The 24,400-nt window shown below is 55.3% G+C and overlaps 13 protein-coding genes across 13 annotated transcripts; 5 read left to right on the forward strand and 8 right to left on the reverse strand.

Annotated features, from left to right (window-relative positions):
• Nucleotides 1-373: 373 nt before the first annotated feature.
• On the forward strand, nt 374-1,456 carry PG994_005400 (histone-lysine N-methyltransferase; the record flags this gene model as incomplete). The annotated part of the gene is made up of 2 exons (XM_066856809.1): nt 374-418; nt 500-1,456. 2 exons carry the CDS (start codon nt 374-376, stop codon nt 1,454-1,456), a joined length of 1,002 nt encoding a protein of 333 aa, XP_066716078.1.
• Nucleotides 1,457-2,550: 1,094 nt separating this feature from the next.
• Nucleotides 2,551-3,842, forward strand: PG994_005401 (uncharacterized protein; the record flags this gene model as incomplete). Its single annotated transcript, XM_066856810.1, has 3 exons — nt 2,551-2,553; nt 2,649-3,581; nt 3,720-3,842. The coding sequence occupies 3 exons, from the start codon at nt 2,551-2,553 to the stop codon at nt 3,840-3,842; spliced, it is 1,059 nt and encodes a 352-aa protein (XP_066716079.1).
• Nucleotides 3,843-5,010: 1,168 nt separating this feature from the next.
• On the reverse strand, nt 5,011-6,533 carry PG994_005402 (uncharacterized protein; the record flags this gene model as incomplete). Its single annotated transcript, XM_066856811.1, has 4 exons — nt 5,011-5,393; nt 5,500-5,911; nt 6,058-6,368; nt 6,422-6,533. The coding sequence occupies 4 exons, from the start codon at nt 6,531-6,533 to the stop codon at nt 5,011-5,013; spliced, it is 1,218 nt and encodes a 405-aa protein (XP_066716080.1).
• Nucleotides 6,534-7,108: 575 nt separating this feature from the next.
• Nucleotides 7,109-7,509, forward strand: PG994_005403 (uncharacterized protein; the record flags this gene model as incomplete). Its single annotated transcript, XM_066856812.1, has 2 exons — nt 7,109-7,307; nt 7,460-7,509. The coding sequence occupies 2 exons, from the start codon at nt 7,109-7,111 to the stop codon at nt 7,507-7,509; spliced, it is 249 nt and encodes an 82-aa protein (XP_066716081.1).
• Nucleotides 7,510-7,537: 28 nt separating this feature from the next.
• PG994_005404 (Zip-domain-containing protein) lies at nt 7,538-8,702 on the forward strand (the record flags this gene model as incomplete). The annotated part of the gene is made up of 5 exons (XM_066856813.1): nt 7,538-7,577; nt 7,650-7,762; nt 7,839-7,951; nt 8,010-8,062; nt 8,161-8,702. 5 exons carry the CDS (start codon nt 7,538-7,540, stop codon nt 8,700-8,702), a joined length of 861 nt encoding a protein of 286 aa, XP_066716082.1.
• Nucleotides 8,703-8,838: 136 nt separating this feature from the next.
• On the reverse strand, nt 8,839-9,459 carry PG994_005405 (Acyl-CoA N-acyltransferase; the record flags this gene model as incomplete). The annotated part of the gene is made up of 2 exons (XM_066856814.1): nt 8,839-9,307; nt 9,419-9,459. 2 exons carry the CDS (start codon nt 9,457-9,459, stop codon nt 8,839-8,841), a joined length of 510 nt encoding a protein of 169 aa, XP_066716083.1.
• A 1,200-nt stretch (nt 9,460-10,659) lies between these two features.
• Nucleotides 10,660-11,698, forward strand: PG994_005406 (uncharacterized protein; the record flags this gene model as incomplete). The annotated part of the gene is made up of 2 exons (XM_066856815.1): nt 10,660-10,918; nt 10,992-11,698. 2 exons carry the CDS (start codon nt 10,660-10,662, stop codon nt 11,696-11,698), a joined length of 966 nt encoding a protein of 321 aa, XP_066716084.1.
• A 63-nt stretch (nt 11,699-11,761) lies between these two features.
• Nucleotides 11,762-13,283, reverse strand: PG994_005407 (uncharacterized protein; the record flags this gene model as incomplete). Its single annotated transcript, XM_066856816.1, has 2 exons — nt 11,762-13,070; nt 13,126-13,283. The coding sequence occupies 2 exons, from the start codon at nt 13,281-13,283 to the stop codon at nt 11,762-11,764; spliced, it is 1,467 nt and encodes a 488-aa protein (XP_066716085.1).
• Nucleotides 13,284-14,455: 1,172 nt separating this feature from the next.
• Nucleotides 14,456-14,887, reverse strand: PG994_005408 (uncharacterized protein; the record flags this gene model as incomplete). Its single annotated transcript, XM_066856817.1, has 1 exon — nt 14,456-14,887. The coding sequence occupies one exon, from the start codon at nt 14,885-14,887 to the stop codon at nt 14,456-14,458; it is 432 nt and encodes a 143-aa protein (XP_066716086.1).
• An 844-nt stretch (nt 14,888-15,731) lies between these two features.
• On the reverse strand, nt 15,732-16,261 carry PG994_005409 (uncharacterized protein; the record flags this gene model as incomplete). The annotated part of the gene is made up of 2 exons (XM_066856818.1): nt 15,732-15,977; nt 16,025-16,261. The coding sequence occupies 2 exons, from the start codon at nt 16,259-16,261 to the stop codon at nt 15,732-15,734; spliced, it is 483 nt and encodes a 160-aa protein (XP_066716087.1).
• A 1,401-nt stretch (nt 16,262-17,662) lies between these two features.
• Nucleotides 17,663-19,487, reverse strand: PG994_005410 (uncharacterized protein; the record flags this gene model as incomplete). The annotated part of the gene is made up of 2 exons (XM_066856819.1): nt 17,663-17,758; nt 17,820-19,487. The coding sequence occupies 2 exons, from the start codon at nt 19,485-19,487 to the stop codon at nt 17,663-17,665; spliced, it is 1,764 nt and encodes a 587-aa protein (XP_066716088.1).
• A 718-nt stretch (nt 19,488-20,205) lies between these two features.
• Nucleotides 20,206-21,354, reverse strand: PG994_005411 (uncharacterized protein; the record flags this gene model as incomplete). Its single annotated transcript, XM_066856820.1, has 1 exon — nt 20,206-21,354. The coding sequence occupies one exon, from the start codon at nt 21,352-21,354 to the stop codon at nt 20,206-20,208; it is 1,149 nt and encodes a 382-aa protein (XP_066716089.1).
• Nucleotides 21,355-21,802: 448 nt separating this feature from the next.
• On the reverse strand, nt 21,803-23,620 carry PG994_005412 (molybdopterin binding oxidoreductase; the record flags this gene model as incomplete). Its single annotated transcript, XM_066856821.1, has 4 exons — nt 21,803-22,016; nt 22,115-23,106; nt 23,182-23,376; nt 23,459-23,620. The coding sequence occupies 4 exons, from the start codon at nt 23,618-23,620 to the stop codon at nt 21,803-21,805; spliced, it is 1,563 nt and encodes a 520-aa protein (XP_066716090.1).
• Nucleotides 23,621-24,400: the final 780 nt, after the last annotated feature.

Raw genomic sequence — 24,400 nt, forward strand, 5'->3', positions numbered from 1 at the left:
CTCCTACTTCGAAAGGGAGAGTAGTGGTGGATGCCGGCCCAGAAGGTGTTGGCCCACTAAATGTCTCGCACCAGTTCCCTGGCGCTTGACTTCCACAGCACCCGGCGCTTGGCTCCAGGTACCTAAAGCCATGTATAGTGGGGGATAGGCACTCAACGCGTCCACTGAGCAGGCGCGTCGCACAAGATCAGGATACTAATCCGCCAATGAAGCAAGGTACCATTATGCCGACCTAATCCCACGACGACAGCGCTTCCTGGAAACCAAAGACTACTCATTTTATAGGAATGGCACGAGCGTTACTATTCATAAGAAACCTAAAAAGCGGAAGGTGATTGGCCGCCAAACTATTACGGAAGGGGAAGGAAGCAGGATGGAAGCTACGACGAAGCAACACTTCTTCTTCCATGGGAAGCCCGTAAGTTTTCATCTTGGTTCCTTCCTACTGTCTAGTCTACTCGGTCGCCTCGCATATGCTAATGGGTTAACTGTACTATAGGGCCGCGAAGCCGAAAAAGCGAGGTGCCATCTCTGCCAGATCCGGTCTTTTTCGACCCATGCCAACTACCCCGTCACCATTACCAACGACGCGGACGATGTAGCGCTCGAGCCCGGATTCCGCTTCGTGCAGAAGTCACATCTCGGCCGCAACGTCCAACCGGCTAAAGGCGATTTCCGTAGCGGCTGCCACTGTGAGGATGGCGAAGATTGCCAGTATCCCTCCTGCCACTGCCTACAAGAAATGGAGGAGAGCGAGGGGGAGCCAGACGAAGAGGAAGGCATAATATACCGCCGGAAGAGCTACGCATACCACTCCCACGGCGCCAAAGCCGAGCATCTGCGCACCCGGATCCTCGAGTCGCGCGAGCCCATCTACGAATGCCACGAAGGATGCGCATGCGGACCAGAATGCCCGAACCGGGTCGTCGAGCGCGGGAGGAAGCTGCCTCTTCAGGTGTTCCGGACGGTCGACCGAGGCTGGGGCGTCAAGAGCCCCGTGGACATCCAAAAGGGGCAGTTCATAGATAAATACTTGGGCGAAATCATTACGCCGAAAGAGGCGGACCGGCGGCGAGCCAAGTCAGACATCGCACAACGCAAAGACGTCTACCTCTTTGCGCTGGATAAGTTCTCGGACCCGGACTCGCCCGACGAGAGGCTGCGCGGGCCGCCGCTCGAGGTGGACGGCGAGTTCATGTCGGGGCCGACGCGGTTCATCAACCACTCGTGTGACCCGAACCTGCGCATCTTCGCGCGCGTGGGCGACCATGCCGACAAGCACATCCACGACCTGGCCCTGTTCGCGGTCGAGGACATACCCAAAGGCACGGAGCTGACGTTTGACTACGTCGACGGGGTGTCGGACTCGGAAATTGATGCGCTGGACCCGGCTACTAAGAAGGACATGGCCCCGTGTCTCTGTGGAAGCAAAAACTGCCGGGGATTTCTATGGTGAATTTCCAGATCACGCTGCGCGATGCATTCTACACACTACAGATGCAACTACTTCTATACAAAAGTCAGCTCGTGGGAGAGTTTGGCCCTGCGCCTAAAATCGGCCAAGGTTTTCGATTAGTAAAACCATCACGATGATGTGACGGAAGGTTGGCGGGATTCTTTGGTCATGTCTCTGAGACTCTGTCTTTCCTCGGATTTGATCCACGTGGTTGTCATGTGATGGTGAAACCTGACGGTCGTGGATTTCTGGTCCCTATTGAGTCGGACATGTATGGGAAGCTGGGCCAGATTTAATACGATGATTCATGGAACCAGATGCCGTGACTCGTTACAGAATACGCATTTATAGAGGGGGCGATAAGTGAGTATATTACCATCACCGGCGAGCAAATGACGACATGGGTGTCGTAGGAGATTGCATTTCATGCGACTGTCGTGTCAAAGTATGCCAATCAAGCATCCACCAATCTTCAGCCCCTAACGGATTGGATTCAATATTGGCTTGTGGTGGTAGGTAGGCTATTATTAGGTAGGCCGGGGCCACTGTGGTTTCGGCGGTTAGCGGTTAACCTAGTGCCCTGGCATCGCCAAGCCTCTCTTCCTTCTTCTCCAATTTTGGGGGCCTACAGCAACTAAAAATCCCTAAGGCGGGGGTCTGCCAACCTACTAAACTACTACATGTACTTTACTAACCCAACACGCACCACGAACGATTCTGGATGTCTTTTTTTGCCTTAGAAGGTTGATCAAATGCGAACGTGAGGGACGGTTAGGGAAGAAGAAGAAGAAGAAGAAAAAGAAGGAAGATCTGATTGTACATACTAGAAGAAAAAGCCGGGGATGCTTGGCATCTTTTCTTCACTCCGTTCATTCACTTGACCCTTTGGTCGTCGATTTCTGTCAGTCAGTCAGTCAAGTCGGTTCAGCCTTCCCGACCTCAATTTATCGACTCGTCGGTTCGACTTGGAAAGAAAGTCCTAGCTTTCTCGACCACAGACAGGCAGATCCAGAAACAAGCGTGCAAAAAAGCTGCCGTGCGCAATGGTTTTATAGAGTCTAAATCCGATCGCAAAATCTCTGATCGGCGCAACCATGGTACGTTTTCTAAGTCCAAATATCCCCCATACAATCTCCAGTCGTCTGGCCCAGACTTGCTAACCTCTTGGCTCTCTCGCTCTCCGTCTCTGTAGGGCTGCTGCTTCTCAACGCCCAATGGGCCCAATGCTCCATACCCTGGAGGTGCGCCTCCCTCCAGCTCGGCCCGCGCCATCAACTCCCCTCGCCTCGCCGCCAACCGCATCGAAGAAGCCGTGCGCAGCCCCAGGTCCCCGCACCGCGCGGAGGACATGCGCTCCGTCCGACACCGCAATAACCGCCGGCAGCACAGCAGCAGCAACAACAACGGCCACCATACGGCCGCCTCCCACCAGCAGCAGCCGCCTCTCTCCCAGCACATCGACAAGCCGCTGCGCCGGCACACCTGGGTCGCCAAGAGCCGCGTCTGGACCCGGCCGCAGCTGGTCCGCGAGCGCGCCGACTTCTTCGACACCCGCGTGACGGGGCGGCCCGAGATCTGGCAGACCATCCGCGCGGCCCTCGAGGTCCTGTGGGAAGCAGAAGTCGCCGCCGCTGTGCGAAGAACTAAAACGGACGCTGCTGCTGCTGCTACGAACGAGGACGAGCACGAGAATGAGGGCGGGGACGGCGCCGGCAACGCAGACGATACGGCCCTGGCTACTGCCCAGAGCATTCTGAAAGCGGCCGAGATCACGCTCCCGACCGGCAACCTCGCCAACGGCGTGTATGATGCCCTGGGCACCTACTACGCGGTCCCAGAGTGGATCGTCTGCGACCCCGTCAACGTGGCCGCCTCCGACGACCCCAAGAAGGTCGAGCAGGACGACAACGATGACCTGACGGGCGGCGAGGAGACGGCCGAGGACAACGACGAGGAGGAAGCAGCCCTGCGGCGGCGCGAGGAGAAGGGGAAGGCCGTCGCCGACGTCCGCGACCTCACCAAGATCCGGGCGCGGCTCAGCGAGAACAGCCGGGACATCATCCTCACGATTGGCACCAACGAGAGCGTCCGCAGTGTGATACGGAAGATCAAGGAAGAAGCAAATGTAGGTTCTGGCTTTTTTATCTCCCTCTCCATACGGTTCGCAAGTAAAGACAGCCCAGAGGATCTCACTTGTTCAACTCCACGTTTCCTTCATTGGGCGTCAGGTCACACACAATTGCTAACGTTTTCTCCCCAATAGTTACCCCGGAACAAGGGCGTCAGACTGTCATACATGGGCAGGATCCTCAAGGAGAACACCTCCCTGCTTGATCAAGGCTTCCAGAAGGGCCATGTCGTCAACGCGTTCGTATTCACGCGATAGATAGGATCCGTACGCATAGGTGCCGGCCAGACTGTTTTGGCGACACGGCTCCAACGCCTGTCGTGGCGACTGGGGTTCACACTCATACAGTTCGTTATGGTATATGGTTTGGTACATCTCTCAGTAAATGGGCTGGATGGCCGATGAGGATCGCACGTCACCATCCCCGCACTAAAAACCCCGTCTCTTGTTTATTGTTCCTTCTTTTTTTCTGATTTTTTCTTTTTCTTTTTTTGTCTGTTATAACTGCATGTTGTTTCCGGATAATACCCCCGGGTTTGCTTTTGGCCAGGATGACCACCAGCGTTTCCCCTGCCAAGGCCGGCCTACAGGAGTTAGGTGAGGCGTTGGGTAGGACAAGATCTGATTTCGCATCTCTTCTTTTCATCAAAGCACCGTCGTCCCCTATGAAGGGAGCGATACTCATTATTGTCTACTATATCGAGCATGCATTGCACCACGAAGAAGGGGTCAAATTGATATTGTTTGATGCTAGCTACTAGATTCATTGAAAGATTCGTCCACTCCATATGTTTCTTTTCTTGGCATTGAAGTTTGAGTTCTTGGCTGATCGATGTCGACCAATCAGGTTGCGAGGACAGTTGCCGTGATTGTAGAGTCAACGTCCCTGGTGTTTCCAGTTGCATTGGTTTCAGAACACAATGTGTCCCGTTAGGTGATGCCACAAACCCGGTCTGGATCCTGTGTCTCTTCAAAGTGCAACATCTCGGTTTCGGGTGCAGCCTGGATCAGTGCGACTGACTGCTCGTTCCCGTACTTATGAGCAACAGATGCCGACTTCGAAAGTAGGAGATGCGACCACTCTAGATGGCGCAGATGTATAGAAACTGCCTGGGCGGACGTTAGAGTACCGAGTCTCCAACGACCGGGCCCTCTTGTGTCATGCCTCATTGGCCTTCTTCGCGATCCAGGACTGGGCTATGTAGCTACTCTTCGTCAAGCCGCTCTTATTCGCACCATAGACGGCTTCTTTCCCGCGAACCTTCCCCAACCCGCCCTCCCCGTCGGGAAACGTCGGCGCCCCGCAGCAGACCGGATCCAGGCCGTCCAGGAACTCGAAGCCCATGGCCTCCTCCGCCACGCGCACGACCTCATCCAGCGACAGCTGCACCCCAGGGGCCCGTCCTGTACAGCAGCGGGCCCAGGTTCAGCCAGTGCCCGCCCGGCCGCAGCAGACGGGGCGATGGTCTCGGGGTAGCTCAGCAGGTTCCGCGTCGCGTCGAGGAAGAAGTAGGTGACGAGACATCGTACTGCTGGTCGGAGGGGAGGAAATCACCGTGGTGAAGTCGCCTTCGACGAGGAGGACCTTGGAGGGGTCGTCGATCAGGGTGGTGGTGCTGCTGGGGTCGTCGTCGTCGGGCTGTCCCTCGGGGAACATGACCGGGCGCTTCAGGTCGGCGGTCGTGGCGTGGTGCGATAGGCTGTCGATGAAGGGGTGGAGGGTGTGGCTCCATGGCGCGTGGTTCGCTTCCAGGTGTCGGTAGGCGGCTATCATGTACTTGGACCACTCGTTGATGGTCACCTCGAAGCCTGCATTATCAAAGCCGACAGTTGAGTCAATAGTTGATGCCAAAACGTCACGCGCGCTGGTGATGCCGGGAAAGGGGAAGAAGGGGTGAGAAGATTAAAGAAATACCACCCATCTCCGCAATCTCGTAGCCCAAGCGACCCCAGCCCCGCTCTCGGCAACAAGACCCGCAGCAGAGGCGCGCTCGCAATGTTGTCGTTGCCGCCGCCGCCCGTACGGTCCGGGTATAGCCGCGCAAGCGTCCGCAGCATGGCACGGGAACGTTGGGTCGCGCTCCCTGGCCCGGCCCTCGTCGGACCAGTCCCGTACGTAGTGCTTCAGAGCCTGGACAACGCTGACACGTTCTGGATGCTGGTCCGCCCTTCGCCTCGTCAAGTACGAAGCACGCCAACTCCGCTTCGGGGATGCTGTAGTATGCCAGGGCGTGCCGCGCGATGCCGTCGCACAGCAGGCCGTTCCGGTCGATCAGGTGGTCGAGGTCGTTCAGCTTCTGGCGGTAGTTGACGGAGGTCTCGAGGAGCTAATTCTTGCGCGGTTCGAGTGTGAACCGTTGGCGTCAACCAATTTGTCTGCCTCTACTTCTCATGTAGGGGGCTTTGGCTATTGGAGGGAGAGATAGGGGCATAGTTTGGCCGGAAAGGAGGGGGCTCCCGGGCATACACATACTTTCTTCTGGCTTTTGCTGACGTGGCGGTAGGCGTCCCTCCACCGGTCGACCTCGGCCTTATTCGCCTGCCGATAAGATCGGAAGCCGTCGATGGCTTTAAGCAGACGCCATCTGGGATGGTTCTCGTTCCAGGTCCCCCTATCTCGGGCTATCCTGTCCAGAAGCCTTTCCTTCTCGTCTTTGTGTCGGCTGCTACACCTTTCAGTAGGCCCTTCGCAGGCTTCAGCAACAGCAGCTCGAGTGAATGTTGTTACATCGGCCAGGCCGCTGATAACGACTTGCTCAGGGGCCACATGGCTGTCTGGGTTTCCTGAAGGGTCTCAGTTTTGCGACATCAAGCAGAAAGGAAGAGAGGTGGCTCACGTAGTAAAGATTCTAAGTGAGCAGGTTCTGCTTCATCCGTGGCCACCAAGGGAGTGAGGCTTAGGAGGCAGATTATCGTGATGAGTAATAAGCTGGACATTGATTGCACCATACTGTCTAAGATATCTAGAAGGCTTCGATGACAGTATTGACTTTCATCGGTTGAATGCTAGAAACACGTCTCAGCAGGGTAGAGTGGTAGCGGAAGCGGAAGCGAGGCATCCCATCTGTCCATGAAAGGAAAGATTGACAAGAGAACCTTGATGGCCAGCGCCGAGCCCGCCGCACCCACCATTTATCGCGAGCTCTTCCCAGTTTCGCGTACGCGTACTCCGGTTATGCGATGCTATAAGCAAGGTGGGTTGACTGCTGCGGCCCCAGAAATCGAGCCATCAAGGTTCCTCTCGTGACTCGGAAAACGGGTATCTGCATACGAACGATCGCACTGCATCGGCTTACTGGTCATATCTGGTGGCTCACACATATACCCGTGTATCCAAAGGGGTGTCTTTTATCGTGGCTCTGCGACAGGATGTCGTGGAGCTATTTCATCTGAGACTGCAATGTGCCCTCACGGGTAGCAAGAGACGACTATATAATGTGAGGCCATGGACCCTGTAAAGTGCAAATTTTCAACTCGCCACAAAATACTGTATAATTAAACCAGTTTATTGCATAAAATACAGCATGTCCCGAGTGTACCCCCTATACGCTGTTCTCGGTATACTACTGGTGCTGGTATCATTAGCACATCAAAGCCCACTCATCGCCATGCCGTCCGAAAAAATAGATACTGTTATAAACAGGGCCATCCAGAGCAGGGATATTGCCGATTTGAGCACACCTCTGATAAATGCGTCTGAGCTTGGAAATGAATTCGATACTAGTGAGAGGTATTGCCATTTCCATGCCGGTGTTGAGTAAGAGACGAGTCCTACCACCGATGGAGTACAGAAGACGAACTGAGCTCGTTGGAGTGCAACATTGGGCAGCCTGGACACACCAAGCTTGGTCTTGCTAACTGGCCGATCCCTTAAGACACTGCGAGGATGGGCGAGACGCCGAACACTCGCCTAGTTGCGAACTAATCAGCCACGACTACAACATACCGCTGAGATGGGGATGGTAGCTGCGATCCTCGTTGCTAGTGCAATCGGTAAGGCTCCCGGATCATGCCAGTGCCATATTATCGAGAAGAGGTTGACTTTATACTGATACTTCATACTAGGGGTGTACGGACCTATCGTGATGAGAATGAGGTTACCATCAACGACAAATGCATTTTTCACATTTGTTAAACAGTTCGGCACCGGCGTTGTCATCTCCACCGCGTTCGTACACGTGAGTTCACCCCTTTTTCTTTCTCAGCTACAACTACACTATCTCTTTGCGGCGGCCTGACCCGAGGGACGACCAGCTGTTTACTCACGCGAGTCTGATGTTTGCAAATAAATGCCTGGGCGACCTGGACTATGAAGCTACGCCGGCTGTGATTCTCATGGCAGGAGTCTTCGTCTCCTTCATCGTGGAGTTCCTTCTCCCATCGGTACTTTTCCCATCGACAAACGGACGAACAACTAGCCAGCAGTGAGCTGGTGAACATCTTCGTTCTCGAATCCGGGATCCTGTTCCATTCACTATGTAAGTAGTATTAGTCCTCAGGCGCGCGAGGGCCACAGCAGTGACTGCCACTTCTTCCCCGGGCTTCCTGGATTGACTCACTAACAAACGTGGCAAAGTGATCGGCCTAACTCTTGTCGTGACCGGAGACAGCTTCTTCGTGACGCTGGCGTTGGTCATTGGTTTCCACCAGCTATTCGAGGGCATCGCCCTAGGAAGTCGGATCGCCGAGCTAGGGCTAGCCAAAGTACATAACAGCATGGTTCAAGTCTCAAGGGAATCCTCATATGGAACCGTGGCGGGCGCAGGAGAAGAAACACCTCTGCTGGGGGGCAGCTCCCAGACACAAACGGAGGTATCAGTCAAAAGAAAGATTGCTCTCGCATCGGGGTTCGCCTTCGTCACGCCACTGGGTATGATGCTTGGCATGGCCGTCCTGCACCGTTTCAACGGGAACGATCCGTTCACTATCGTTGCGCTGGGCTCGCTCGATGCCTTCTCCGCCGGTATCCTCGTCTGGACTGGGGTCGTGGAGATGTGGGCGAGGGATTGGCTGGTGGACGGCGAGATGGCCAACCAGAACAGCGTCAGAACGGGATTGGGACTGTTGGGGCTTGTCTCCGGGATGACCTTGATGGGTATTCTGGGGAAGTGGGCTTGAATTATGGTGGATCATGCACACACTCGTTCGTGCCTCATTTGCCCGTTGATCGGTTATTATATGAACCCTCAACGGTGGCGCCGTCTGTTTTAGACTTGGCGTATACAACAAGTCTTCATAAGCTCTATACTTGCTCCTAGCCAGCTGGTCTCCGAATCTCGTATACTCTCTCCAACACATTCTTTCTGTCACCAATTTGACCTAGAGCCGTGCCGGTTTGCTTGAACCCAGTCTTCTCCAGCACCCGGGAGCTGCCCGAGTTTTCTTCGACCACGTAGGCTTGCAGGATGTCTTTATGCTCTTGGCCCATCTGTGGAAGACCATTGGGAAACTTTGACCAGTACGTGGCCAGGAACGCCTCCAGGGCTTCCGTGGCGTACCCTTTGCCCCAGCAAGCCATGCCGAAGAGGAAGAAGACCTCGGGAGGCCTGGTGATCCCGATGAAGCCAATGGCTGTTCCGTCTTCAAAACTCTCGGGGCTTCGTCCTCCGTCCGAGCCTGCTGCCGTCACTGCAAAAGCGAAGTTGCCGGGGTTCATCATCATCTGCATTCTAACCACGCTGTGCGACTTCTCTGCATCAGGCTCAGTCTCTACGCCGGAGGTCCTGGGAAAACCATGTTAGTCCAAAGTGGCGAAAAAAAGACGCGCACATATACTCCATGATGGTGGGATTAGTACGTATGCCATGCAGGGCATGTAGGTCTGTCGTGCGGACGGCCCGTAATCGGAGGCGGGTTGTCTCGATTTCCAGTCCATGTTGAGGACGACTTGAGTGCTCAAGTAAGGATTTCATTCTGGAAGGGTGTTGGTTTAGAATCTCTGGCAAGATTATGCGAATAGCGCATCATACCAGCTAGGTGACCGCATGTCATGTTGTTGCCTGACGCTGTTTGCGGCGCATACATTTATCTGCTCGGAGTTTAGGTCGGATCACACCCCTGAAAACCCGAGACTAACCTGAAAACTCGGCTGTCCTGTTGCTTCGCCATATCATTGGCCACCATCATGGGGAATGACTCTAGTAACTCGCATTATCGAACCGATGTTCAGCCAAGCCTAACGAAATGATGTGGGCAAGGGCGATACGATATGTACGTAGGTAGGCGCCCCAAAAACACAGCTCGATCAAGCCATAACATGACATAGAGCTACTTCAACAGGGTGCGTATCCTCGAGCCTTATTCCAAGACTCCAAGAGGGGAAATACTGGATGGTGGTGCCCTTGCAGCGTCGCATCCCCTTGCTTTGCTTACGGCAGCCCGTGGTTGGGCGGTCAATTTCCACTGCTCCTTTAGGCGCTTGGCACGCGCGAAAGTGATAAGTCAGCAGCAGCTTTGCAGGCACAGCAGCAAACAATTGCTTGATTTATCAACTGAAATGCAACATGGTGGCTTTCAGGAGCAAATGTGATACGTAACCGATTCATCAGATCATGAGCAAAAGCCCAGCCGGAGCGTTAGGGAGCCAACCGCCTAGTCCGGCTCACCGGGAGGGCTTGGCAAGCCAATGGTGGCTTTTCAATATTCGCTTGAGACGACATGGATAGGTGAGAACCTGGAGTTCCAGAACGGCCGAATTTGGCCCCAAGCCACACAGCCTTTCCATCTTGAATCATTCGATTGACTGCGAAACGAATACGCGGCGGTTATATTGCTACGCTATGTGCATGTATGCGAGTCGGCAGATAGCATTCGGTTGGTTGATTGAATGATGATTGGGGGGGGGGGTTTCGAAACTCGCAGTTGTGATCTCTCGAATGTCCTGCCTTGAAATGCCTGCCGGAAGTACGACTCGAAGTCGGTGCCAAACTGATATCAGGCCCACGAAGCCCACAGGCTGTGAATGAAAACAGTGGGAAAATGTGATTTCATCCTTCTCTGCTGTATTGAAGCGATTGCGTTCTAAGATATCATCAACCTCAAAAACTTGAATGACTCCTACTCGCCTACAAACGCCATGATTGGCTTATGTATTTTCACTGTGATCGGAGCTGGTCTTGTATGGTGCCACCAGCAGCAGCAGCCATTGGGGGCCGAAACATTCTTCCATCCTGACAACGCCGTCACAGACTCCGACTTCCCGGCGAACCCTGCATGGAGGATCGGAGAAGTGCAAACGATACGATGGACGCCAACACCAGACTCCGACCACGCCATTACTCTTTGGCAGTATAGCATCAAGGCAGGATCGGCATTGCAGGGTCCCCCGATCTTCAGTATGTTTTCCCCTCCCCCCGAAGAAGAAGCTTCTACACGCATCTGGCATCCCTGACATTGATCCATTTGCAGAAGGCCGGGCGGCGATCGGGACGATCCAGTTCGACTGGGTACCACAGATCTACCACTTCGATCTTTCCGAATCAAATGTCTTCTACCTCCGACTTCTACCCGGGACGGGAGCAGACCAAGACCAAGGGATGATTGAGGCTCCGTCGATGCGGTCTCGTTACTTCAACATCTCCATAGCATCGTCGTCGCCATCGCCGTCGCTTCTTTCGAGAGCCTTGAGTGCAAAAACAGAGCTGGATCAAACCAGCCCTCCGACGATAGCCATTGCCCCTTCATACACCGCCTTGACCCTGGACACGGCGCCGCCGCCTCCGTCCGTGGTCCCGTCCCGCAGCTCCGCACCCCAAGCCACGTACGTCATCGCGGGCGCGAGCAGCAGTACGGCGACGCCGGACCCGCTACCCACGGGGGCCAAGATCGGGATCGGGGTGGGAGCCGGGGTGGGAGGTGTGGCCCTGGTCGTATTGGGTGTCATGTTGACGTTCCGGCGGGCGAGAAAGAGGGACAGTGCCATGCGGCTGAGCACATTGAAGGATCTGCCGATACTGCCACGGCCTGGAGGAGGAGGAGGCCTGGAAATTTCTCATTTCTACCAGCTGAAGGAGGGGTACCCTTCTACCGTGTCAACCAAGGGCCACCACCGTCAAGTGACGATATCCGAGACAAGGTTGGCCTATCACCCCGGAGTAGCCGAGCTGCACGGTTGAGCTTGTCCAGCCACATTGTATCCACGCACTTCCACTCTGCCTGTTTGTTCTGAACAACTTGCCCTACTCTGGAAGGCCCAAGTTGCCCATACCCCTACATAGCTCCGCCTCGTAATGTGGAAGAACCCTGTTCGCCGCCGCCTCCCGGCCCCGCCTGCGGAGGTACAGCTCGTACTCCGCGATGATGCCCTGCGTGCGGTAGTGGCGGAAGCCCACCAGGGCGCCCGTGCGCGTGATGCACGCGTGCGCCGCCCGGCGCACCTCGTCCTCGCCGCCCTCGGCGAGCTTGAGCAACCACGTGACGTAGTGCATGAACGCCCTCCTCTCGGCGTCGGCGGTGGCGACCGGGGTCGTCGTCGTCTCTTCTCCCGTGATGGCCCGCCCCTCGATATTGTCGAGCTTGCCCATGGCCTCTTCATGCTTGTCTCGGGGCATCGTCATTAGGGCCAGGGGGGCCTTGATGCCGTGGCAGTTCGGGGTGATGGCGTGCAGCTCCTGCAGCTGCCGCTTCATCTCCTGCACTGTGCAGAGGCCGCTGGTTGCCATGTAGCTAATCACCATCGAGATCACGGCGATGCGAAAGGGGTGGGTGGGGCCGAACAGTTCGGTCAGGGCGTCGAAATAGGGGGCCAGCAGATACCGGGCGTCATCCCTCGCTCGCTGCGGGCCCAAGGCCAACAGCCGGCTGAATAGCTGATGTACTGGGTGCGAGGCGCCGTTCACGATACTCGTCAACGAGGTGGCGTATTTCAGTAGTTCCATGGCCACTTCAGAGAGTCCGTTCGCTACCAGTGGCAGAACAACGGAGTGAACATATATGTAGAGAGACGGTGTCTGCTTCATCGTCATTACCTTCAGCAGTTCAAAGCAGCTGTTAAACATCCGAAACGCGGCGCTGTTATCTTCGGCCTTCAGCCGGCTGGCGGCAATGAGGAATCCGTTGTAGAACCTCACCGTCTCCCCCGGCTTGTGTTCGGCCATGGCCGACCGGTTCACACTGGTGGACAAGACCGAGTAGCTGCGAAGATGCACCATGTACTCCTGCACGATTCGCAAGTCGTGGGGTGGCGCCAGCGAAGGGTAGTAGGAAGGGAGGCTACGCCGTTCATCGTTACCCCCACCTTGTGGCGTCTGCACGTCGGTGGAAGCCCCAGCAGCCCCTGGATTGGCGACCTGTGCCCTAGATGTCCTTTCCAGGTACAAATGCAGGCGCAATTTGGATACCTGGCGTCCGGATGGAAGCTTCAGCTTTTTGGTCGTGGTGGCAGCCGGGTCTGCCTGCAGATGACCCAAGACCTCGTCGAAATCACGTTGCTTGAGATACTTCTTGGCGCCCCATTTTTGAAGTCGGCTCTTGAGCATTCGCTCTCTACTCTTCTTGGTCAGCAACCATAGGTACTCAGAAATCGGAGGGAGTCAAGTCTTACGTTGCATGAAAAGCGTGCTTCTCCGCCATGACACGTCTAACCTCTTTCAAGGAGAGCTCCCTTTGAAGGTACAGCTCGGTAATGATCTCCCGGTAGTCTTCGAAGTCTCCTGCCCGGGCCCATTTGGCTTCGTTACCGACACTGGGTGGTGCGACCATCTTGCCATCAGGGACATCGGGGACAGATTTCAAAAGAATAAGAAAGGGAGGAACAAAACGAGGAAATCATGATGATGAGTAAGGAGAATGAATGAATGGCTCAGGGGGCAGAGCTGTGTATTGTAAGATTTAATACGGGTCCCATCAACCGAGCAGCTCTGAACATTGTGGTTGGTGAAACGCCGGGCAGGTGTGCTGTGCCGTAGGCTACCGCAATGCTCGAAACTTAAGGAGTCGATCGATGAATAACGAACGCAAGACTGTAGAAACTCCTTGTTAATTGTTACTGCAATTAAGGCGCCACCTCTGAGGGCACTAGCTCAACATCGGGGAGTCCTGGCAGCTGTTGTGGTGGTGACCTCCCGTCGTCGCCAACCCAAAAAGGTCATATCTGGGATTCTCCAAAAAGTCGAAAAAAGAAAGCACCAGGCGGGACTCGAACCCACAGCCTTTGCCAGATCCAGAGAGTACCGGAAGGCAACGCGCTACCATTGCGCCACCAGTGCTATGCTGTTACTTGCTGAAAGTGATTCATCTAAAGCAGTATATGATTGGCAGCTTTTACACACCAACTTTCATTTTCCACCAAACTCCCACAGAACATTGATTCTGGCGAGGGTGTTGTAGCTGACCAACTTAGGTAGGCTAATCAACAACGAAACATAGGTACTGGCCGTGGAATCACCTCATATCTTCTGTAAAGCGGCGAACGCCCTTGCATTTCTGTTGGATTGCAAGTAGGATGCGATTTACTTCTAATGGGGCTTTCTACTTCGTACTGCGACCGTAAGCACAAAGTCTAGGCGGCTACTGCTCATACTCGGCTGGATGCCGACTACTGGAACTACGGTGCTGGCGTGGACTTCATCTATAGTACTAGTCATGTTAGGTTATCCAAGCTGAATATGACGGGGTGCAGCATAGGAGTTCATGTTCCAATGTTTATTCATGCGTAATACTAATAGCAAAAGCGAACCAAAGACTACGAGACACAAAACAGGCCCCCACTTCGGCATCTGACCCTACAGGCCGACTGACGCTTGCGCTGCTCCCCCGATCGAGGACAAGACAAAGCAGATAACCCAAACAACCTCCTTTCTTACACACTCTTCCTCTCCTTTCCCCCCCCCCCTTTTTTTTAATATGTAGAAAGAGTGCATTCATTCATCCATTCATGAGCACACGACCTCGACGCGGCGAAGCGGTATCTGCGACTTGACCCCGTCCATCTCCATTACATGCCCCGCGCAGACCTCGACCTCGGAGTTGGGCGGGAAGTCGCCCTCGGGCGTGAGGTCGTCGGCCCTGTCGTTGACGCCCGCGCCCGGGTCGTCGGCCTCGCGGTCGAACCAGGCCAGGTAGCGGCACCCGCGATCCCGGTCGTGCACCTTGATGCACACGCCCACGGCGGGCGGGCCCAGCTCAGTCACGCTGGACTGGCCCTGGGACTCGATCGTCTGCAGCACGTTCCGTCGCTCGGGCCAGTCTGAGAAGATGCGGATCGTGGCGACGCTGCTGCTCGACTGACGAGGTGACAGTAGCACCAGCGGGGACGCGCTGGTGGCGGCGGTGAGTAGCGAGAGGAGGGCGACGGCGGACTTCATGTTGTAGTGAGTTATGGATCAGAGTTGGAAGTTGAAGAATAACTTGATGGTTGGTTTATGTGTATGTGTGTGAAACGAGTGACTGCACGTGTGTTCGCATGCCTGTGCAAGGGAACGATTGCCTTAGGTCAGAAGAACTGTGGATGATCGTACTGAATGGCGAAGTTACAAGATCGCATCTTCTGTTCCCATCAATGGTTATTTGTATTCGGAGCCTGAGTGTTCACTCATCGCACCCCCGGTATTCGAAGCGAGGGGGAAACAATACTGTTGGATCCAAACCCCGGACCCCTTGCGAGATTACCAAACCACGCCGCTTCCCTTACAATTTAGTTGGCTTCACCTCATATCAATGCTAATTACAGACTAGTCATGCCATATGCGCGGCGGTGTAGGTACAGGTTGAAATATCAGGTATACGAAGTCATAATGGACGAGTGTTTGTTGGCCATTTGGGACGCTCGCAGCTGTTTATGGATAATAAATGGTTTACATATGTAGGTATCTTCGAGAAGAACAACGATCAGGCGAAGCGACAGCGGCGTTCCTCGTTTTACACTTATAGCTACATCAGGCTTGGCTATCGATGACGGTAATGAGGAACTACCGGATGCACCCAACAACGAATCCCACTGCTTGGCATATGTCCACTGTCGGACCACATCAGCAAGCTCCCCCTTTCGATGAGTTAGCTACCTACATGCATGCTACGATGTGCCAATAACGAGTAGGACCCGGCCGTCTTTCCGTCTCCAGCGTGGCCGTACACAAACCGACCGACAAGGCCCCAGTGTGTCCTCCTTCTCACACGATCGATGACCCCCCGGCAAAGAAGTGAAAATGTCTAGTAAGGGCAGTTGACGTCGATCTTGCGCACCATCAACCCCTGCTCGCCCTTGCCATCGCCGCTGTCCACCCCGAGCGTAACACAGGGCTCATACTCGCCGTCCTCGTCCTCGTCCGGGTCGAAGACGATGTCGCTGGGCTCAGGGTAGAGGGTGCTGGCGCTGTCGCTGTCGCCGCCGCCAAGGCGTTGCTGTTCGGCCCCCTCAGATTCAGGCTCGTCGTCAAACCACACCCGGACCACGCACTCGGCGTGGGCGCGGGGGATCCGGGAGCACACCATGTAAGGGGCACCCCCGCGTTGCTGGGGAAGGTGAAGTGGTTCTCGCCGCCGCCGCTAGCCCGTGGCTCCAGCGTCTGCGTGTGGTTCCCGTCGCGGTCGAGGAGCCGGAGGGGGATGGTGGTGGTGCTGACAATCGGGTCCACGGGGTCGACGGAGTGGTCATGGACCTGGTGGATCTCCAGAGCCGGGGCCGCAACCACTGCCAGGGCGGAGGAGAGTAGGGAAAGGAAGATGGTTACGGACTTCATTATATAATTGAGGAATTAATGTATTATCATATTATAGTTATGAGTAGAAAGATAACGGATGAATAGTGTAGTGTAATGTGTATTTTGTCTGTGTATATAAATGAGAGTGATTGACTTTTGGGTCAAGGAAACGACTGGGACGAATCTTCGAATCTTTGTGTGCAAAGCAAAGATCAGGCTGGACGATTACTACTTCTCTCTTCTTCTGTTTCTCATTGATGGGGGGCCATCTGTATTTCTATAAGAACCATCGCATCGCACCCTTTTTTGGAGACGGTCTCCAATACATTTTGCATGTTGGAACGGATCCTGATCTCGGCAAAACACCACCCTCCCTTTCAACTCCCAATTTGGTTGGCCCTTCCTTGCATTCGCAATTTGGCCCACATGCATAATATATGCATACGCATGCTACCCCAGCCAAGGGTCCTTGCGCGCACCGTTGAACACGATTGGTGGCGGGTGGTAGGGCAAGCAAGGTTGGAGGGGTATGAAGCTGGGGGGAAACGGGCTTGACGGGAGTGGGTGGTTGCACGATGCCGCCCTCTGGGGGGAAAGCGCTCTGGCGCTGTGTCGTTTTGGTAACTGCCGCTCAAATATTGGTGGTGTTGGCTGTTGGTCAGGATTCCAATGGTAATTTCGCTTTGCTTCCCGATCGACGACTGAGCCGCATGAGTCACATTGCACCAATTTCCACTCTCTGGGGATGGCTGTCATGAGCAGTTCGAACGAACATCTGCAAGTGATCGATCAACCCATCCCTTATTATCGAATCCCGAAGTTTAGATTAGTAACTCATGTTGTATCGGAACCCCATGAGTCCCGATAAATAGAGAATCACGTAGGGTTGCCTTCATTGCCGTATGGGCGCATGTTGGAATCGTTCGGCATGACCCGAAAATGCTCATCCGAGATTGATAACAGTTGGCCTTTATCAGTGTATTACTCTCCTAATGTCTACCTCGTAGGCCAAATCCATAAACAGACGCCGCAAGCTTGTCTCATCCAAGTCGGCCAAAAACAGCCGGGTTCTGGATAGCCCAGGGCATGCTCGGGTCAGTAGCGAGCTAGGCCTGGTGCCTGGGGGTATTGCAGGCAATCTCTACCTAGTCTTAGTATACAGAGCTGAGCCAACCGGCGCCCGTTTCAGCAGCAGCCAGAGGAGGCCATCTAATTACCGTAACCAAGCCAAGTCTTTTTCCTCGAAATGGCTTTCTTTCTCTGTTGCATCGCCCGGTTTTGCCAAGCCGCGTGTGGAATCGCAGCAAAGCACACATGCATGCATGGTATCCCTCTCTCAAATCCATCCTAAACGCCTAGCCTTACATCGTGTTATCATGGAAGATTCGCTTTTCCCGTCTAAATCCTTAATAGTGCAGGATCATCTCAGACTCAGCACTGTCAGATAGGACGCGGGTCCATTGCGTGCAAGTTTAGCGACCACCGGGGCAGCTGTTTTGTTTGCTCCCATACACTGCCACAGTTGGCACAGAGTGTCTGGATGTAAAGTCAGTAATGAAACTTGATACAGCAGCTGTAAAGAGCAGAAGAGACTTACCCGATCGCCAAAGGGGCCTTTGCGGACTGCCCATACGCTGGTGCCCCAGACGCGGCAATGCAGACATCGCCAGTTGAACCTCTCCTGGTCGCTCAAGGAACCACCGCCTCCATACCCTCCGATGTCCGGTGTGCCCCTTCCTCCAGGTGTGCCGGAGCGACCCAGAGGGCTGAGACTCCTGAATCTCCGCTTCTTCTTGGAACGCTCGCCACGTCCCATCCGCTCTTCCTCCACTTCGACGGTGCCCAGCGGCATACCGCCCAGCATGCCAGTATTGCTGCTGAACCGCGCGGTCTCGCGGCGGAGGCGGCGGACCTCTCTCTCGCGATCGCCTTCCCGCTTCTCGATCTCTTCTTTGGACAGGAACTCGATCTTGGGCTCCCAGTCCTCGGCAAGGTGCTCAGGGTCATAGCGCCAACCGGCATCCGCTCCGTGTGCCGCGTCGTTCGGTAGTTCGGCACCCATGGCGCCCCATCCCGCCACTAAGCCTCCGGACTCGCAGGCCTCCTTCTTTAGACGCAGGACAGCCTCGTATATGGCGTGTGTAAGGGCAGGCACCCATTCTCCGGCCAATCCCAAATCCGTGCAAGTGATTTTCGCGAATGCCTCCGCCGTTCCCGGCGGATGGAGTAAAGACCATTCGAACTTGTCGGAATACACGCTGGAAGAAAGGTTGAGACTAAGTGACACTATGCAGCGATACGTGTCGTCGGGACTGTAGTCATCTGCGTCGGCAGCAACAGGGTTGGCCGTGGCCGTGACTTGGGGGACAGAAGCGGTAGGTCCCTTGGATGGGGTGTCGACGGCGCTGAGCATCGGTGTATTCGAGCCGCCGACAAAGGACGACGAAGACTGCTGTAGAGGAGTCCCGGGCGTAGCCGGGGTATCGTGAACCGATCGTAGAGCTGCAGCGGCAGCTGCCACATTGCCGTTGGCCACAGCCGTCGCATCCTCGGAATGGAACAACGGGTGCAGCGCAACACCGGCGTATTCTTCGAGCTGTGTCCTTATTTGCTTGCTGATCTCGTTCGCGATGGGTACTTGGTTGGGAAGGTCGAGGTCTTGCACCAGTGCCATAGCAAACTGATCCGTCGTGATGACGGTCTCGTGTAAGTTCCACAAAAAGATATCCCTAAGTTTGTATGGAACTGTCATTTCACCATGTCTGTAGAGGGATGGGTCCATCGCTGGCGTAGGCTGGGTCACGCCGGGAGGTAGGGGGAACGGCGCAGCTGGCATGAAGGCGGGGATGTCGACATCGATACGGATGGGGATGAGGGTGACGGGCATAGCAGCCTGCGCCTGGGCATTCAAGTCGGACCGGTTGCGACTCTTAAGCATCCAGTTTCGCCAAATGCCCTGCAGGTCTACAGGCGCCAAGGCCTCCTTGCCAACCCTGTCGCTTGCATCTAGCTTCGAAGTACTATCCTCGCGGCGAAGGCTGCGAAGGCCAGTCGGGCGCCGCCTGCCTTCGTCGTCATCGTCGTCGTCGTAATCGTAGCCGTCTTCCGCGTAGTTGATGACGGTGGTGCCGCGCTTGGTGGTTCGCGATTGGGGTCCGACGGCCTGGGTCGGGTGGGCGACGGGGGTGAGAAGGGCGTTGTTGTAGGTGCGCAGTCGCGGCGCGTAGCTGGAGAGGAACGCCTGGGGCGCCGCTCGAGTTCCCATGGCGACGACGAATCTGGATGGCTGAAGAATACCTAGTAGCTATCTCATGTCATACTCATGTCGCATAAGCATGAAAAATAATAGCTCCAAGCCGGACGCACGTTGACAGGTCCGCACAGGGGATTGCACGTCGAGTCAGGTCGTGGTCGGGAAAGGCGAAGGGCAGGAGTGCGTGATGCTGCAGCTGGAAGAGCACGACGTCGGCAGGAATTAAGGGCGACTGCACAATTGGGTTGGGTCACCTCGAAGCTCTTGGGTCGAAAAACGGAACGTTAGTTCGTTCAATTGAAATGGACGGAGGATGGCCCAGGGTGACTTGGAGAAGCGCGTCTCCTTCTCTCTGCAGCCAAAATTTCCCAGCAAACCAAACCAAGCCAAACAGCAAGCGGCTCCTCCTTGCGTCGCGACCGAGCTTGGATCTGGCCGCTAATCACGTGGGGAATGGTGGCTGGGCGTGTGGCTGGAGCTGTCGTTCATCGGGACTAAAGTACATACCTATGTCCGAATTACGCTATTCAATTTGTTATCATGGACATGTCGACCTGAGTAAATACTGCTATTTTTGTTTTCTTTATTGGTGATGTATTTCTCGAGGTATTGGGAGTTTCAGAGAATGTGCACATCGCGAGAGCTTGCCCAGCCAGAGCTATCCCTCCATTCAACCCGCTGTTAGTGTTGGTGTGGGAAACTTCAATTGATGACTGAACGTGATTTCGTATCACACATCGTTATAACCAATGCACGTCTTCGGAAGATCCTTATCCGCCACAGCCCATGCCCAAGCCCGCCCCGCCTCGCCGGTGTAGAGGCTCGCGATATCGTGGCCGCGCTCAATGCCGCGCAACCAGCCCCTCTCCTCCATCGCCTCCGAGCCCATAAACGACAAGAGGTGCAAGAACCGCGCCCGGTCGTCGACCGCCAAGGCATTGCCGGCGATGCCGTGGCACAGACACGGCGTCTTCGTGAGCAGCCCGCGGCGCCAGGCATCCGACTGGGCGCGGCGGATGGCCGAGGCCATCTTGGTCTGCAGGGCCGGGTCCTCTCGGTAGTGCGGCTGCAGCGAGCGCAGCGACAGCACGAAGCCCGGCCCGCCGTGGCAGAACTGCACGAGCTTATCGCTGGAGCCCGGCCGTAAGGACGAGGCGAAGTTGCCGCTGTCGAGCTGCTCGGCTAGCACGGAGGTGAGCAGGTCGTGGAGCTGGGCAGCCATCTCCGGCATGGACAGGACGATCTGACATATGATGCCGATGGTGCCGTGGGCTGCGCCCAGGTACTGTTTCCCGTGCCAAACCCAAGGTTTCGGCACCTTGAGCATGCGGCGGACAGTCTTTTCAATGGTACTGCCAATGTTTGCGTGATTGATTTGGCGTAATGATGTCTTGCATAATCGGAGATAATACAAGTAGCCGGCTCGTCCGTATAGCCACTCATTTGACCCATCGTCGGTCTCGTCGTTGATGGTCGGCTCATATGAGCAGAGCTGACTTACCACGCTGGCGTCCTCTTTCAACAGAGCCGTCATAGTCAAGTGGGCAAGTGCCTCGTTGCCGATGCCGCAGTTAGAAGCTGTGGGTGCACGCCTGTGGCTCGGGGCCCCGAGGCGCAGATACTCCTGCGCCCATTCGGCCAGAGACTGCCGCTTGAATTCTAGGTCGGGATACAGTTGGGAGAGGCGATGGAAGAGATATGCGACGGAGGTGGGTCCTGTATAAAAGCCATGGAAACTCCAGTTCGTCGAGCACGTGTGAACCGGTGGGTTGAAGGCGTTGATCCGCTCTAGACTCGCAAGGAGCTCGTCATGCGGCGCGGGGGTTCGTAGGGCGCCGGTGGTGGGGTTGGCGAAGTACCGCTCTTGATCGTGTGGCATTTCTGTTCGGCGACCAAACTGGATGTTTCACCCTGGATATCTAAAAGTGGTTGAATATAGAGAGTTTTGGATGTCTTGCAAGTTGACAGTGGCACTTCATACGAACTCGAATCACGTATTGCCAAATATTTGGTCTTGCTCACCCGAAAGATCAAACCGATTAGTGAGATTTGGATTCGGGTCCGGCTTTGGAGGGTAGAATGACATGCATGCACTGCAATCCCGTTGTAGCATGCGCTATGGGTCTATGGGAACATCAAAAGCAAGCAAATGCACCTGTCGGGTTTCGATCCTTTCAATCCTTCCAAGCAACCTCTCACAGGAATGACTTCACCGACTGAAATACAATATGGCTAGAACCGAACTTCTGTAAATCTGTATTCCAGAAATTGTCTAATATGGGCAATAGTATCTGAAACTTCGCAACCAGAACTCTCACCAGGCCAAATCACTCCTTCGGGTCTCTACCGCCCATCGCTTCCATAGCCTTGTCGTAATGCTCGTCCGACTCCAGGTCAATCTCGAGGGGCCGAGTGATGGGCAGCATCGACATGCCCTTCTCCTCGAGCAGCTTGAGCCGTTGCGCCGTCAGGGGTTTCGAGCGGTTCATGCTGTAGATCTTGACGCGGTGGCAAGACGATGTCACATGGAGATCCCAGTTCCTGTTCCCAGTCAAGCGCGCACACACATCAGTAAAGCATTCTTTTTATCTTCGGTTGAGGGTCTTGGAGGCCAGCCAGGGATATATAAAACAACTTACCACGCGGAACGGACAAACGTCGGCTGCGTGTTCAGCGCGTTGTCCCAGCACCGCACGCAGAACTCGAGCCAGCCCTCGGCGTCGACGGGCATATCGATCTCCCAGAGGCGCCAGCCGTGGAAGTACTTGGTCGACATGTTCTCGGGCGGTACCTCGTACCAGACGGAGCCGCCGTCGCCCGAGACCTCGACGCGGACGGGCCAGCGGCCGCCCCCGCTGTAGGCCCAGCCCCTCAGCCGGACAGACCCGTCGTGCACGATCTGCTCCATGTCGGCGGGCGCCATGATGGCCGACGACACGGGCATGTCCTGGATGCTGAAGCCGTTGCTGTACATGGCGTTCTGCTTGCCCACCTGCGGCGTGTAGTAGAGGTACTCCTTCTTCTGCACGGGCGCCTGGCTGGGCCCGCGGATCCCGCGGATCTCGTACAGCCACTTGCAGCTGCGCGCGCCGATGTAGCCGAAGACGACGGTGCGCAGCGGGAAGCCGTGGATCTTGGGCAGCGGCTCCCCGTTCATCTCCCAGGCCAGCAGCACCTCGTTGGCTTTGACCTTGCGCCACGGCACGCTGACGACGTAGTTGTACGCCTGGCCCTTCTTGAAGTACGTGTCGGCGCCATAGAACTCCAGGTTGTCGGCGCCGTCGACGAGGCCGCCGCAGTGCTTGATGACCTTCTTGAGGCTGACGCCCGTCCAGCGTGCGTTGCCGATGGCGCCCTCGGCCCAGGGCGCGTTGATCAGCTCGTCGCCGTCGCCCGGGTAGACGGTGATCTGCTCCATGCGGCGCGTGCCCGAACACTGCAGCGTCACCGTGCTGGACTGCCGCGGGAAGAGCTCCTCGTTCTGCAGGTCGGCGAGCGTGAGGCGCTGGGGGTTCTTGACCAGCCCGGAGATGTCCAGGGTGTGCTCCTGGGGGTCGATCTCGGGGATGCCGCCGTGGTTGCGAACGAAGAAATCCTGGTTGGGAGTGATTTCGGACTCAACCAGCCGTTTCTGTTCTCGAGGTCAGCAACACGCTTTCAGCTCGCTCAGCAGCAGTAAGCAAATTCAATCATTGAGTGTACTTACCCGTGGGGTTTCACCGTTATAAGGAAACTGGAGTACGTGTAGCATGTCCTCGGCCTTCTCCTTTTTCACGTAGTCCCAGCTGATATCAGGCACCTTTTCCAGGCCCGGCCCCATGGCATAATGATACTGCTTGAACCGCTCTCCGGTGAGGATAGGGTTCGATTTGGGCAGTGGCTGCAATTGGAACTCCGGCGGCTGTTGATGCTACAAGTCAGCATCATATCTTGAACCACGTCGTTGCTCCGACTGATGATACACCAAGGGGAGGTGTACTGACGACTGGGAAATCGTATTGCTGCAAGACCTCGGCCGCCTGCTTCTTCTTCTCGGGGTACTTCTCCCATTCAACGTAGCCCTTCCATCCCTTCCGTTCCTCTGCAAATACAGGCGGCTCGCCTTTGGGCCTGAATGCCAGCGCGTTTGGTTCAGCGGGCGCCATAGTGTTCCGGTCTCCGTCGAGTAGTAATTGAGTTTGGTCTACCGATATTATGTTATTGAAAATACCCAAAGAGTCGGTTTCAAAAGACGCACATCTCAAGCGGCCGCACCTTTTATGGTATTGGGGGTCGAAACCCACCATTGGGTCTATGCCCCATCTTTCCCCGGTCGAATATACACCATCATGACGTCTACACTCCCAAAGTGGGATTGCTCGGTGTGCTTATCAGTGCCAACACATGGTCGCCAACTACATACTCCGTAATACATAGCTGACCGCAATGCAGCTGAGCCCAGTGCCCACTTGAAGTGTTCCAGGTTTCTCGGACTCTGTCGTTATTGGCGCGAGCTCTTCAGAGCCACACGGACTTGGATGAGTGCTGTTCTGCAGCGCGTTGTGTCTTGGTGTGCCAACCTAAGAATGAAGATTCCGGCCACCGAACTTCGGCTTATTCGAGCTAAAGCTATTTTTACGGGTGGAGAAATCGGCAGTTGACTGGAAGCCAATCTTTCAACTTGAAGATCCTAAAAGCTTGGTACAGTAACAATTTCACTGGGCTTGGTGCCAATCGGTCGCCGCACCATTACGACTCTCTCAAAGTGCTGCCGCGTTCTGGCTTCGGTCTTTTTTCGCCATGATGAAGCCAGCCATGTACGCTACATACATAAGCTCCTATGATAGTTTGGGGAAAGCTCGATGGTCTCTCGGGATCTAATTGAGGCTTGCTGAATCAGAACCTAACCTAGTTCAATTGAGTTGTGGGCACTGGTCGGTCACATA

The sequence above is a fragment of the Apiospora phragmitis genome, assembly GCF_038363925.1.
Source record: "Apiospora phragmitis strain CBS 135458 chromosome Unknown utg000006l:1.0-5683423.0:1.0-5690449.0, whole genome shotgun sequence".
NCBI classification, from domain to species: domain Eukaryota; kingdom Fungi; phylum Ascomycota; class Sordariomycetes; order Amphisphaeriales; family Apiosporaceae; genus Apiospora; species Apiospora phragmitis.